At 37.3% G+C, this 15,686-nt stretch overlaps 1 protein-coding gene across 1 annotated transcript in view; it reads left to right on the top strand.

Annotated features, from left to right (window-relative positions):
* Positions 1-14,910, top strand: part of LOC114260111 (uncharacterized) — a 29,787-nt gene extending 14,877 nt beyond the window's left edge. Inside the window, exons 2-4 of the mRNA XM_082881394.1 lie at positions 3,847-4,044; positions 5,992-5,999; positions 14,652-14,910. Of these exons, the coding sequence (XP_082737520.1) occupies positions 3,847-4,044; positions 5,992-5,999; positions 14,652-14,910 (465 nt within the window). The remainder of the gene's footprint in view (positions 1-3,846; positions 4,045-5,991; positions 6,000-14,651) is intronic.
* Positions 14,911-15,686: the final 776 nt, after the last annotated feature.

The raw sequence follows: 15,686 nt of genomic DNA, 5'->3' as shown, positions 1-15,686 counted from the left end.
CTTAGAATGGTTTTGTCCAGGATTTGACAAAGGGGGAGATTGTTAGGTCCCTTTGTTGTCAAATTTCATGGATCAAAACCAAGGTTGTAACATTTTATAATTTTCCAGTTTTGACCTTCCCGCTCGAGCGGGAAAAATGACGCTCGAGCGGGGATTACACTCTCACGGAATCTCTACTACGCTTGCAAGAAATACTGGATATGGTGATTCTACGCTCGAGCGTGGACCTTGTATGAATCACGGAATATGCAGTCTCCGCTCGAGCGGGAATTCCCATGCTCGAGCGGACCACGCGATCTCAGACTCTATATATTCGCGTGTTGGGTTAATTTTAGGATTATTTCTCCTAGATCTTGTTTAAGGTTTTTTAGGGTTTTGTTTGAGTTTTTCTTCTGAAGATTTTTGTGAGTTTTCCTTGAGAAGATTGAATGAGTATTACACTCATGAATTGAGAAGCACATATCAACGAGGTTGATTGAATACATACAAGAGTGTTAATCTTCGGTGGATTCTGAAGATTTAAACGTAGAGTTTCAAAGGCGTTTGATTCTGTACGTAGTCGTTGATTCGACAAGCGAAGTTGTGGATTCAACTTCAGGTTGATCAGTTCCGAGACGAAAGTTTGGTGAAAGAATTACAGAAGGTGTGAAGACAAATTGACTGAGTTGGGTAATTTGTGTATTATCTTTGTAATCTTTCTTTCTTCAGTAGTGGATTGATTAGTGGCGTTTCGCCCGTGATTTTTTATTACAATTGAAGGTTCTTCAATTGTGGTTTTTCCACGTAAAAATCGTTTGTGTTGATTTATTATTTATTCAGAAAAACAACAATTTAAATCACTTTCGTAAGTGCTTGATGATTTAGATTGCGTGTTTTGAATAATTGGGATTTAGAATATTTTAATCTTGATCTAATTACGAATCACTTAGGATTTTCAAAAACCAATACTATCCACCAATACAGAAACAGTCAATGCAATCTATTAGTTGTTCGAAATAAGATCAGTCGTTGAAGATCTTCGTAGTACGCCCTTTGCATGGGATTTAAAATTGTCATGTCCATTGACATTATTTTATGATCTTCATTTCGTTGTTCTCTTTCATTCATCATGATAGGAGTTTTAGTTGTTCCTCCCTATCCTCGACCCTTCTTCGATGCTCTGTAGCCTTCTGTTTACAGTCTACCGCCTTTTGTTTAGCTCGCTCAACAGTTCTAGCTGAGATAGTTGATAACACTTCAACAATTTTGGATTGGTTGGCAACCATTTCATCAAATCTACTATCGTGAGTTCTTTGATTCTTTAACTTCTCTTTCGCTGCCTTAGTACCAATTGATCATGTTGATGTATTAGTTGGTTGTTCGTGCACCGCATTATTCTAGTTGGGTTGAAAAGCCTCATATTCAGTTGGTGGATTCGAACATGGATAAGCATGTTGCATGGTTTTTTTGGGTTGTTTTCGAAATTCATCCCACTTACAACTTCGACGCAAAATATCCCAACATATATCAAATGTGAAGATTACGGTTTCGATTTGATTCACCGCTCAATTGTGAATTGAAATAAACAAGTACTCGTTCCCAAAATATAGCCGTAGTCTGACTATTACTAGTAATGGGATCTTGAGAGACTGCCAACCAAGGTCTACATAAAGTTTCATCTTCTATAATTGTGAATGCTTTATCACGAGAAACACGAGAAGTTTCTGAAATAAAATGATTATCAGTGTGCTGCTCTTGTGAAGTTTCCGAAATAAAATTAATATCAATGATGTGCTCCAACATTTGTGATTTCTCAAACATTTCAAAATCTTCCATAGTTTGAAGCAAATTCAATAGGATACAATATCTAACTTAGACAGTGAAAAATATTGAAATGATATACACTCAACCTCAGAATCAGATAATATAAACTGAAGCTCACTGGAAAAAAAAATTATAATGACACAGAACTAAAAAAATTCACAGCATGTCTACAACAAAATATAATGCTATTATCAAACTGAAATACTCTATCAACCCAATTGAAATTCACAGCATGCTATTATCAACAGATATATTTTATAGAGCACAGCAGCAATGGTAAGTTTTCAAAATACTTTGTCAATTCAACGGTAAATTATTGGAATTGCAGATGCAGAACAACTAGTTATGAACTAAAAATATGTATATAGGATGTAACTTTTTCATTTGCATTTTCATGAGAATTTAAATTTATATCACCCTTCAATTTATTCCTAGTCCACAAAATAACCTACCTATTTGAACCTGTTCCAGAAAATAAACCAGTTCGCACCTGTTCCAAAAAATAAACCAGTTCGCAGATTGAGGGAGCTGGTCGACTGGTGGGTCAACCGGCCGAACATCCGGCAGGTTGACCGGTTGGCCCACCCCAATGTTACAGCACAGTGAAATACTGAAATCTTGTGCTTGTCCTCAGTTTGATGAAAGTTTTGTTCCGTTCTCAGTTTGATATCAATTTGGTGAAACCATTGGAGAGGGAAAAATGAACTTTTTTCATCAAATTTGAATTTGATGCTTAATCTGATGTGCCATTGAAGATGGCCTTACTTAACTATAACAAAATATCAAATCATCACAAACTCTCAAATTCCAAAATTATTTTCAAAATATACAACCAAACAAACTAAACAAATTTCTAAACTCTCACCTCAAAAACACAAACCACAAACCCAACCAAACACATATGATTTCCATTTTCAAAATTCACTTTTTTTTTTAAAAAAAAAAAATCATTTTTCTTATTATTTTTATTTTTCATTAATTTTTTTAATATTTTAAATAATTTTTTTTTAATTTTTAGACATACTTAACATAAATATTCTTAAAAGGTATAATATTTGTGAAAAAAAATGTTTAAAAAATTAACTAAATACCAAAAATACAAAAAATATCAAAATTCAGTACATTTTCATGTTTTTTTTGTATTTATTAATTTTTTAAAATATTTTTTTCACAAATATTTTACTATTTAGATACATCTAAAAAAAATTTAAAAATTGCTTAAAACTTTAAAAATATTCACTAAAAAAATTCAAAAAACAAAAAACTTAATTTTCAAAAAATTAAATTCAGAAAATTAAAACCAAACACACTGATAACGATTTCGAAATCTGACTTTTTTCATGTTTTCGGAAACAAAATAACAAAAGGTTTGAGTATACTTACCCTTTTTTGTACAATTTGTTTGTTTTGTTTTGTTTGTGTTTTTTTTTTCCCCAACAATAGGATCATATTTGATTCTTTTGTCTAAATTGGAGGTAAATATCAACAATTTCAGGACACTTGTCAATTTTTTAAAGTGTACATTAAGACAAAATTAATAAAAATTTAAATGAAACGATCAAATTAAAACTAGACTTAAAGTGTAAGGATCTAATTGTTCAAATTAAAACTATAGAGATTAAAGAGAAATTTGAATCAAACTATCAGGATAAAAAGTGTAATTAATCCTTTTTCTGATTTTAATACTACCTGTGTAACTCTTGATTTGTTACAAATTCAAACTAATAAGACCCACCTCTTTTGCCCCATTATTCCTAATTATACTAAAATTCAAATATTCTTTAATTAATTGTCATCCAATACCTTTCCGATCTCCATCACTCGAAAAGTGTGATGATTATCGGTGTTGAACATGTATCTATTAGTAAAACATATTTTGAAAAGTGGGTTAAAAGTCACTTTTCAACTTATAATTGACTTTCCTCTCTCACAAAAAAGTAAAAAAAAAAAGCCAAAAAATAACTTTTAACCATCTTCCCAAAACAACCCTAAGCTTTTGCCCTATTTTGCTTATGGTTGAAATGACAATATCTTCATCAACAGGCCACAGTCAAACCAAACTCTGATTTGAATTATGAGTATTGTGTTTACAACTCAAGCATATCCACTTGGTTTGGTGTTAGTGCCTCCTTGTTTTTAATGGCCAGTCAAGTCCTTGTAATGGTGACAACCCAATGCTTCTGCTGTAGGAATGCTTTCAAACTGGAAGGTTCTAGGGCTTCCACACTTGTTCTTTTCATAACACTACAGGAAAAAGGAGTTTAGGCGACGTTTTTTTAGCGACGTTTTTTAAAACGTCACTTTTTTTAATAGTTAACGACGTTTTATAAAACGCAGCATATTTGTTTAATAAAACGATACCGTTTTGAGGCGTTGAAAAACGCCTCCAAATGCGTTGTGATTCACGCGCATGGTCTCCCCCCTTTTCAAACCCTAATTTTGAATCTGAGACTCACCTAAGACTTGGATCTCGAGCGCGCTCTCTCTCTCTCTAAATCTCAGAGCGATTTCGAAGCTCCACCGCTTATTCATTCTCAGAGCAAGGTAGTGAGCACCAACGAAGGTGAGCTCCACTCTCTCTCTTTCTCTCTCTCTCTCTCTCTCAACCCTCTCTAAACCCTTATCAGAGCGATTCAGAGATTCATCTAAGAGATTTAGAGATTCAGAGCGATTTCATCTCAGTGATTTCATCGCAGAGCGTCAGAGATTCAGATCGGTCTCCACCATCTGCACCATCGTCTGCACCATTATCTGCACCATCGTCTACTAAGGTGAGCTCCACCCTCTCTCTCTCTCTGAAGCTCTTCCTTCCCGTCGACTTGGTGGAAACTTCTTCAAGCCACGCATTCCAATCCGAGTTCAAGGTCGAAGATGATGACACCAATTCGATGCCCTCTGGTACTATTCCCCAACCCTAGACTCTCGATATATATACATATACAAATAAATGTGTGTCTGTAACCCTAGAATGCTTTAATATTTGGGTGATTTTGTAGACATTGGCTTGATTCAACATGCTGCGTGGATTGGTTTGGCTACCATCACAAGCAAGATTCTGGTGATTTTTAACGATTAAAACCACCTCAACATTTTGATTGTTCTTGCTTAATTTTTGATGTAATTGTTATTGTTTTTCATCGCAGGGATTAATTAGGGAGATTATTGTGGCTTCAGTTTTCGGCATAGGTCCAGTGGCAACTGCATTCAAGTAACCACGCTTTTCTTTAATCATATTTCATGTAAATACTTATCACGTGTTTATTTGTATAGAGGCTAAGATCTTCGGCTCCCAAATTTCTCTGTTTCCAGTGTTGTTTCTGTTGAGAATGAAACCAGATTTTATTCTAGTTACATTCATTATATGTGCAATGAATTTACTCTCTGAAAATGATCGAAGTTATTGTGAGAAAATTATCTTTCAAACATGTTGAGGAGTTATTCCCTTTTACAGAAAGAAATATTCTCATAATGGTTAATTCTGTGTAAAATTTTCAGGTATGCTTATCTGCTTCCTGGTTTTTCTGCATCACTGCTGGGTGGTTAGTTTTCCTTGTAATGTTTAATGAGTTGTTTTGATTTCGGATAGTGCTTACATTCTATATAATATTATGGACAGTATCTGTCGTCTGAAGTAGAACACAAAAAAGCATTATACTTGTCAATTGTTTTGTATGCCATATTTACTTCATTTTGACCTTAATTTTATAATTTTGACCTTAATAATGATTATACATTAAGATAGAACTGTCACAAAAAAATTAAAAAGTAAACCAATAGTTTTTGATGGGTGCACTATAATGGGTGTGGAATTAGCAACTCCCTCCCACTCCATGGGACTTTACATGATCTACCCACAAGTCAAACAACAGTTACTTTCAAAGCGATTTAGCGCCATAATTGTAATTTCTTCAACCACCCATTTTCCATATCATCCTCCTCCTCACGAATAAAACACTCCAATTACAAATAAATAAATAAAATTAATAAAAAGGCACCAACTGTAATTTTTGTTTTTGACAGAAGGCACACGTCTCTGATCTGAGAGAGCCTGAACAGGGCACCACCACCCAATTGATTAGATTAGTGTTTCTCATTTTCTCTGTACAAACCACATACACCTACCAGGTATGCAAGTTAATTAGCTTCAATTTAAAAATCAATCAATACCTTTATTCAAATTCATTTGTGATTTGTTGGTGTGTTCCATCTTTCTGCATAATCATTGGGATCCTGTCAGGGATATATGTTAATATATGTCATTGGAATGAACCAAGAATGGACTTTACTTTCTTGGTTGATGTATTGATCTGCTCAAATACCAACACGTCATGTAATCTTCCTAATAGAACTGTACTGTACCTTACCTTGTAAAATAAACCAATTTCTCACTGGTTTAGAAAACAAAAAACCAAAGCAAAGAAAGAAGAAAGAAAACAAATAATCAATGTTCAACCAATACCATGAATCCATGATGATGAATAAGTAAGATTGTTTCACGATGAACCCGGACAGGTAGTCCAACAATTAAGAAGGTGAATTTTAGAATGAGTTAACCTTTAAAAACACAATCAATACTTATAATTTGTAAGTAATTGTAAGTATTCAGAGTTTATATAATTGATGTGTAGCACAAAAATTTGTGAACTTGGGGGCTTGACACGAGTTTATAATTGATGGGTTATTGTGTGTGTGTGTATATATATATGTGTGTGTGTGTGTGTAAGCAGGGAAGATTGAATAAGAAATAAGGGGAAAATGTCTGCAACTGTGAAGGACATGGTGATGAGGTTGACAAGTCATGTAGCTGCTAAAAGAGTGGTACTGTTGAAGCACAAGTATGTAGATCACACTCAGATTGATTTATTAAACAGGCACCACTTACAGAAGAGCTGGTATTTAGAGCATGCATGATTCCTTTGCTTCTTTGTGGAGGATTTAAAACATACGGTGTCATATTTTTCTGCCCCATTTTCTTTAGCTTGGGTAAGTTAATTAAGTTTGCATTTCAATAGATTCTTTGCATGATCTGTTCAGGTGATTAAGCTTTATTATGACTCATGACATTTTTGTTTTCAGAGAAAAGTTGTAATGATGTTAATTTTGTATAGAATGGCTGTATAGTTGACAAACAGGTTTAGTTGGACATACGTCACTCTTAATTTGGCTTGAAATTGCTCAGAGTTGATTACAGAACTATGCTCATTCATATGATAGTACATTCTTCTGCAACAATAATTTTTTATGTGAATGATGATATTGAGATGCACGTATGCAACATTAAATAATTCCGCTAATCATTACGAGCTTTCAATTTTTTGAGACTAGCAAGCAAGCTATTTTATCAACCACATTGGGTTTGGAAGTAGAAAGGCATAATTGTCAAATCTTTCAATATTTTACATTCTTTTCTCTAAAATGCATACTATAACTGCCATTTTACATATTTCAAAAAATGTTACATATGTGTCATGGGTATTCTTATTTGGCATTAGTACAGTTAAACTTTTTGATATTATGATGATTGGTGCTCTTCATATTTTTCTTACAATTAGCAGCACCATACAATAAACACACCACACACTTGTTTTCATGCAATATTTTAATTCAAAATCATGCAGTAGTATCTATATTAGCACTTACAAAAATTCCAGTGATGCCCCGATTTTTCAGGGGTTTTATAAAACAAAAATTAAAAGTATAAATTCCAATGTTTGAAAAGTTGGTGCAGTCCATTCAGTATACATCAGACCATCTACATCGTCCCAACATAATCCCAAAGCCTAAAATAATACATGTCCGGGAACATTACTCTAAACACAAGCCTACAAAAAAATGTCCAAATACTAAATCATTAAGTACAAAATATAAGGCAAATGTCCATGATTGCTAATGGCAGGATTAATCATCTAATGTCTCATCAAGAAAGTTCGTGGAGTGAACTCCCCTCCTTGCCAAGGTGAGTTCCTGGTGAGCTGCTGCTTAGCAGGCATATCCTATCCTGTGAGGTGTGTGGACATGCACAATTATATGTACAGTTAAACAAATAGTATGTTAATAGAAAACATGTAGAGCTCAAGCATCATAGAACTGAATAAATGACATGAATCGAGCAGTTTCCCAACTGGCACCCTCTCTACAATCCATCAGTCCTCCACACTCGCCAGTCTTCCGTCTCTACAATCTATCATTAAATTCCACATGATTCCTTCTGTATCTGAATTGGTATTACCCTCTAGTAAATGGAAATAAACTATTTCCCCCCTAGAAATTTATAGTATCCTAAAATATGTTCAAATGGCTAATATATCCTGTTTCAAAATCTGCTACAAAATTGAAAATGGTTTTTGTTATTCATTTTCTTTCTTAATTCTTTCATACTAAGATGAATATGCATTATCTTTATTATGCAGCTCATTTAAATCATTTCTTGGAGTTCTATACCGAACAAAACCGTAGCTGCTAAAAGAGTGGTCATACTAAAGTTTGGTACTGCCATAGATGGAGTTATTAAGATTTTCACTGTTGCAGTATGTGCCGTTTTACAGACATAATTTGTAATTAGTATATATTCATATATAGTTAGTAAAAAGATTCTCTTAACCTTCTTGTTCTCTATAATGCCAGCCTTGTAATCCGGGGAAACTAACAGATTCTCTTCTCCATATGTTATTGATTAATACTCTCTCGTGTGAAATTGATCATACGTTGAAGAAATTGTGATAAAATCTTTTCCTTTTTCTTTATATGTATTTATTTAGTGCTTCTTGGTATGTGATAAAATCTTCTTGTTAGTGCTTCTTCAAGTTTTAAGTACTGTTTATAAGTATTGGGTACAAATTCTTCAATTTGTGTTTATTTTGGTAAATCTGATTGCAGTTTATGTTTTGATGCAGGCATGTAGACCAGTGAAGATTACAACTTTAATGCTAAGACATGATTTTTAGATATATGTTAGTTTGTGGTTAATGTTAAGGCATGATTTTTAGATATATGTTAGTTTGTGGTTAATGTTAAAACATGATTTCTGGATTTTGGATATGTTAATTTTGTGGATAATGGTGATTGGATATTAATTGAATGAGAAAGTGAATTAATGCTTCATTACAACTATTTGAATGGGAGCTATTATTTTATATTAGTGCTATTACAGGTATTTTTTTAGTTCAATCAAATAAAATTAGCACAATTTCAAAAAAAAAAAAAAAAAATAGATATGACGGCGTTTCTACAAATGCCTCTTAAACCATACTTACTAACGGATCTATCCCTAAAAAAAGATATGAAGGCGTTTTTCTAAAACGTCGCTAAATATGGTCAGTGACGTCAGCGTGCGTTTGGTGGGACATTTGGCGGCGTTTTTAAAAACGCCGCCTATACTAATATCACGACGTTTTTAAAACGCCATAAAGCTATAGCGACGGCCGCGTCCTCGGCGTTTGGTGCTTAGCGTCGCAAAAGGAATTGGCGGCGTTTTTGCCACTTATAGCGGCGTTTTTTAAACGCCACTAAAAGTCTATTTTCCAGCAGTGTAACCTGCTGGTATGTTCATACTCTGTCACACTGATCTTAAATAGAATTGATACATTATCACATTTAGTCTGATTGTTTTGGTAGAAAACGTGGTTTAGGAAACATTTTTTCGTATTTTGCACAAGGCACAACAAAAAATGAAAGTCTAATGAAAAATATTTTTCTTGTTCAACAGAAAATATACTTATTTGGAGCAAAACCATTTTCCAACTCGCTAAAACATTTTCTAGACTAAGGTACTTGTACCAATACCAGCACTAGCACCTGTGAAGCATGGACACCTCTCTGGTGGTCACGTACTCTTCTCCGACTTGGGACACGTTGGGGAACCTTATATATATATTTTATTATTATTTTTTTCATAAAAATAACATACCAAAATTGATGAATTTGATGATAATCAATATTTGACGTATAATAATTATATGCTTTGCACGTATTCCCTATATATTGTGGCTTACATTTTTGAAACTTTGTGTGTCCTTATGTCACTTGTCTGTGCTTCTTAAATTAGCACATTACTTCTAAAATCCCAACCAAACAAAGGAAAACTTTTCCTATAGAAAATGTCTTCTGATTTCAGTAGAAAAATGTTTTATGCCGAAATAGATGGAGCATTATATTCTAAACTATTACCATGAATTCCTCACCTTTGATAAAATAAAATTGTTCACTTCACACTTGGTAGTTCACACTGTAAAATAAATTGATGTATATTATTGATTGATTTGTATTACAAGATTGTTGTGTATATATTTTGTACAAGAATTCCTATTATATAGGAGATGATTCTGGAGTAGGTGAGGAGTGAGTGGTGGAGGTAGGTTTGGTGGAGTGTAGTAGGTGATAGGAGTAGTAGGTGGAGGTAGGTTTGGTGGTAGGTGTAGTAGTAATTTACATTTACATTAACAGCCCCCCTCAAACTCAAGGAGGATAGGTACTAGCCAACTTGAGTTTGGAGAGAGTAACAAAACAGAAAAATAAGCTGACAAATAAAATTAAAAATGGGATAGGAGACACTGTATGGTCGTGTCGGACCGTTGTAGCAGACAGTTTACGGGGTCATGTCGGACCGTTGTAGCAGACACTGTGTGGTCGTGTCAGACCGATGTAGCAGACAGTTTATGGGGTCATGTCGGACCGGTGTAGCAGGACAGTTTACGGGGTCATGTCGGACCGTTGTAGAAGACAGTTTACGGGGTCATGTCGGACCGTTGTAGAAGACAGTTTACGGGGTCATGTCGGACCGTTGTAGCAGCTGACCGGAATCAATGTCGGGACAGTTTATGGGGTCATGTCGGACCGTTGTAGCAGCTGTGGTGGTGCACCGAGGAGGCGACTTAGGGAGTGCGCCATGAGCGACTTATACATGATACTGTGTATAACCCCCCCTCAAACTCAAATAGGTGTGAAGATAGAAACCTATTTGAGGTTGAAACAAAGGGATTGATAAAGCGGACCGGTGTAGAAGACACTGTATGAGTGTGTATATAGGCTGCCCAAAAGATATACATGGATGTAGATATCGAGCTCTCAAAAGTCGTGCCCTCAAAAGGGGTGTCATCAAAAGGCGTGCCCGAGTCATGAAAAGGCGTGTCATGAAAAGGCGTGCCAGGTTGTCGGCGTCAAGAGGCGCGCGATGCGCGTGGCTGCCTCGGCTATATAACCAAGACGGAACCTGAGGCCGAGGCAGAAGCAAAAAACCTGCGAAATCCTCTGTAAAACTCTTCGTTGTGCTGAGAGAGAGAGGCTGTAACACTGTTGTGCTGAGAGAGAGAGTCTGTAACACTCTGTTGCGAGAGAAAATGGCTTCGTCGTCCCGTGGTCTGCTGACTCTCTTTCCCGACCTCAACGAGTCAACAAGAGAGATAACGGGTGCGGTGTCCCGTGAACCTCAACCAAACACCACTGGGTTTGCTCCATTGAACTTTCCGATGCAGTCGGTGGAGCAAAAAATGGCAGTGCAAACGGATGTGGAGGCGAATCAGTATACTTTGAAGGCATGTGTGGAGTCCATGACGGCGGTCACAAACTTGTCGCACCGGCTGCAGAGTAGGACAAATGAGGTGCAGCAGTTAAACGCCCAGCTGGCTCTGCTCCAACGCATGTATAAGGATGCGCGAGCAGAGATAAGCGTGCTAAGGGCAGAAAACAAGGAGCTGAAGCGGAAGGCCACCGTGATGTTCCGATTTGGAGGGCCGCCATATGCTGCAGTGGAGGAGCAGGGAGTAGTGATCGTGCCCAGTGGAGTGGGAAACACGGAGGCAACACCGGCAAGGACCGCCCAGGACGGAGGTAAGAAGAAAAGACCGGCGGAATAGGCAAAGAAGTGATGGCGGTGGGTGGCCGTCTGCAGAAAAGAAAACAAAGCTGTTGGTGTTGTGTTTTGTTGTGTTTTTTTTTGTTTTGTTTTGTTTTTTTTTTTTTGTTTTTTTTTTTTTGTTTTGGTGTAAAATTGTGATCGGGGTGGATCCCTGAGAGAAATAAAATATGGGCTGTTGTGCAAAGTTGTAAATTGTTTGCAATGGTGTTTTTTTTTTTTTTTTTTTTTGTTTTGTTTTTGTTTTTGTTTTTGTTTTTTTTTTTTTTGTTTTTTTTTTTTTTTTGTTGGAAAAGAAAGGAATCGAATAAAAAAAAATATGGTGAGAGTGATGAAATGATAAGCATAGTGATAATGAATATAGAATGAGGAATAAAAAAATAATAATAATAAAGGAGGTAGTGGGAACAGGGAGAGCACCAAGTAAGCTTTAGACTAACGAAGCTTCATAATAAAGAAAAGAAAGGTGAAGATGGGTTTAAAAAATATAAAAAGAGGATGGGTGTGTGTGCAAGATTGGGTTAAAAAATAAAAAGGAGGATGGGTGTGTGGGCAAAAAGGTAGATGGGTTTAAAAAATAAAAAAGAGGATGAGTGTGTGTGCAAGATTGGTTTTAAAAAATAAAAAGGAGGATGGGTGTGTGGGCAAAAGGGAATGGATGATACGGCTGCCATGGAAACCAGAGAGTGTGAGTTCAATGGAGATCGACGACGATGGTGGTGCTGTCTCTGACAACGATGCCGGGAGGTTGCCAATGATGCCGGAAGAGGGTGGCAGAGCTCCGGCGTTAGATGGCGAATCGACTCCTCCGCCGCCGGCGACGGCGGAGAACACGGCGTCACAGCCGAGGGGAGTGACTGGGCTCTGAATCGTCGGCGAGGACGAGTTACGGAGAGAGGTGAGTCCGAGCTTGATCTCGAGCTTCCTCATGGTGTGCCTCCTCTCCTGGAGCTTGAAGGGTGACCGGCGAATGCCGGTGGCGTCGATTGGGTTGTAGGGTCTGGAAGAAAGCCTTGTGGGGAATGTTACAGGGAGTTTGTCCGCGGGGTCACCGGTTGCGCCGGTTAACTTCTGGACCAGTTCTCTGATAGTGGTGGTGTCTGCTTGGACGAAGGTCGTTGGTGTTGGAGATGATGGTGCCATCATTGGGTTTTGATGTTTTTCCATTATATATATATATAGAGAGAGAGAGAGGGAAAGAGAGAGAGAGAGAGTATCTGGGGATGTGTTTTGTGTGTTGTTGGGTACTAAAAGGTTCACCGAATTGGCCCTTTCGACCATGTAGGCCTTGAAATTGAAGGGTGTGGGTAAGGATTCCACATGGGTTTGTTTGTCTTCTTCTTTCCCTTTCTTGGTGAGAATTGCAGAGATGGAGAGAGAAGGATGAGTTATGATGATGGGTCGTCGTGTTGTTGGGTTTGAGAATAGCAGTGTTACAGAGAATGGAACAACTGGAGAGGAGGAGGAGGAAGAAGAGAGCGAGAGAGGAGTAGAAAATTTGGGTTTGTCCGGCGGACGGCCAAGGCAAGGTTGACAAACAAACCCATGTGGAATCCTTACCCACACCCTTCAATTTCAAGGCCTACATGGTCGAAAGGGCCAATTCGGTGAACCTTTCAGTACCCAACAACACACAAAACACATCCCCAGATACTCTCTTGTAATATACACAACACACACATCAATCAATACATAATTCATTCTCTCAAAAAAAAAAAAAAAAATCATTGGCGACTTAGGGAGTGCGCCATGAGCGACTTATACATGATACTATGTATAAAGATTGTTATGTATATATTTTGTACAAGAATTCCTATTATATAGGAGATGATTCTGGAGTAGGTGAGGAGTGAGTGGTGGAGGTAGGTTTGGTGGAGTGTAGTAGGTGATAGGAGTAGTAGGTGGAGGTAGGTTTGGTGGTAGGTGTAGTAGTAATTTACATTTACATTAACAGCCCCCCTCAAACTCAAGGAGGATAGGTACTAGCCAACTTGAGTTTGGAGAGAGTAACAAAACAGAAAAATAAGCTGACAAATAAAATTAAAAATGGGATAGGAGACACTGTATGGTCGTGTCGGACCGTTGTAGCAGACAGTTTACGGGGTCATGTCGGACCGTTGTAGCAGACACTGTGTGGTCGTGTCAGACCGATGTAGCAGACAGTTTATGGGGTCATGTCGGACCGGTGTAGCAGGACAGTTTACGGGGTCATGTCGGACCGTTGTAGAAGACAGTTTACGGGGTCATGTCGGACCGTTGTAGAAGACAGTTTACGGGGTCATGTCGGACCGTTGTAGAAGACAGTTTACGGGGTCATGTCGGACCGTTGTAGCAGCTGACCGGAATCAATGTCGGGACAGTTTATGGGGTCATGTCGGACCGTTGTAGCAGCTGTGGTGGTGCACCGAGGAGGCGACTTAGGGAGTGCGCCATGAGCGACTTATACATGATACTGTGTATAATGAAGGGTGTGGGTAATGATTCCACATGGGTTTGTTTGTCTTCTTCTTTCCCTTTCTTGGTGAGAATTGCAGAGATGGAGAGAGAAGGATGAGTTATGATGATGGGTCGTCGTGTTGTTGGGTTTGAGAATAGCAGTGTTGCAGAGAATGGAACAACTGGAGAGGAGGAGGAGGAAGAAGAGAGCAAGAGAGGAGTAGAAAATTTGGGTTTGTCCGGCGGACGGCCAAGGCAAGGTTGCCGCCCGCCGGAAGGTGAAGATCACCTAGAGCTAACCTATAGCTCTGATACCATGTAAAATAAATTGATGTATATTATTGATTGATTTGTATTACAAGATTGTTGTGTATATATTTTGTACAAGAATTCCTATTATATAGGAGATGATTCTGGAGTAGGTGAGGAGTGAGTGGTGGAGGTAGGTTTGGTGGAGTGTAGTAGGTGATAGGAGTAGTAGGTGGAGGTAGGTTTGGTGGTAGGTGTAGTAGTAATTTACATTAACACACACCATAAATAAATCAGCAATTGAATTTCTCAGGGTGTTCTTCATCATCACAGAGGTGTGCTTGCTAGCTGGTTCAGTGATGAATGCCCATCACACCAAGTACCAGGCCATTTTTGGTGAAAACCTTCCCTTTTGTCATACCATGAGAAAAGGAGTTTTTGCAGCCGAGGCAACTTTCGTTTTCTTGAATTGCATAGTCTCCGAGATTTACTATATTTGCCTTTCCGATTCCATGGAAAGCTTCGACCCATATGATGAAGAAGCTAGTATTGCTCTGATAATCTCAAAATAAGCTCAGTTATGGTGATATTGAGCATCAAATCGTGCTAGCTTCGACTGTGTCGACTCTCTCTGCGTGAATTTGCTTGCTTTGTTGCCCGTCTGCATTGGATTTCATGTCGTAAATTAAGGGTTGGTGACAGTTTGTATTCTAGTACTTGTTTCTTTCATGACTCTCTTTTGTTCTTGCTAGTGTGAAATTTCTCATTGGATATGTGATATGTGATATATAAACGTCAACAATAGGAGGTTGTTGTTCAATGCTCCTTTATGGTATGTAAAATTGTGAGGACTAAGATATGGATATGAAGGTCAATTGTGTTGTACACGTAACAAAAAATTGTGTCATCTATCCAGCTGAATAATGCAATTATGTGGTTTGTTTCAAGATTAACGATCCATCAAAGAGGATCAACAAGTGATCAAAGGCCACACAAAGAAACGCTTTGAAGGGGGTACCAAGGACTAGAATTTAAAAAGGATCTCAAAAAGATTTAGTAAGGAACTGAGAGCATCTCTATTCGAGTTGTCAATTCTTATGTGGCACTTTTGACAAGTGCGTTGTGCTCCATCTGAACTTCCAAAAAAGAAATGGCATTTGGCATGTCTTGAATAATGTCAATTTTGACATAACAATAGGAAGATGCTAAATTATTTGATTTTCATTATTTTAATAGTAAGAACCTACGAAAGTATTAAAAAATATTAAAGTATATAATGTTTAAAAAAAATAATAAAATAATAAATTTAATATATCGGGTGAGTGTTTTTTCTAGAGAGTCAAATTCA

The sequence above is a fragment of the Camellia sinensis genome, chromosome 7 (genome assembly GCF_055761805.1).
Source record: "Camellia sinensis isolate YWXY chromosome 7, ASM5576180v1, whole genome shotgun sequence".
NCBI classification, from domain to species: Eukaryota; Viridiplantae; Streptophyta; class Magnoliopsida; order Ericales; family Theaceae; genus Camellia; species Camellia sinensis.
Note: the sequence above shows the minus strand (reverse complement) of the source record. Positions and strands in the feature narration are given on the sequence as shown.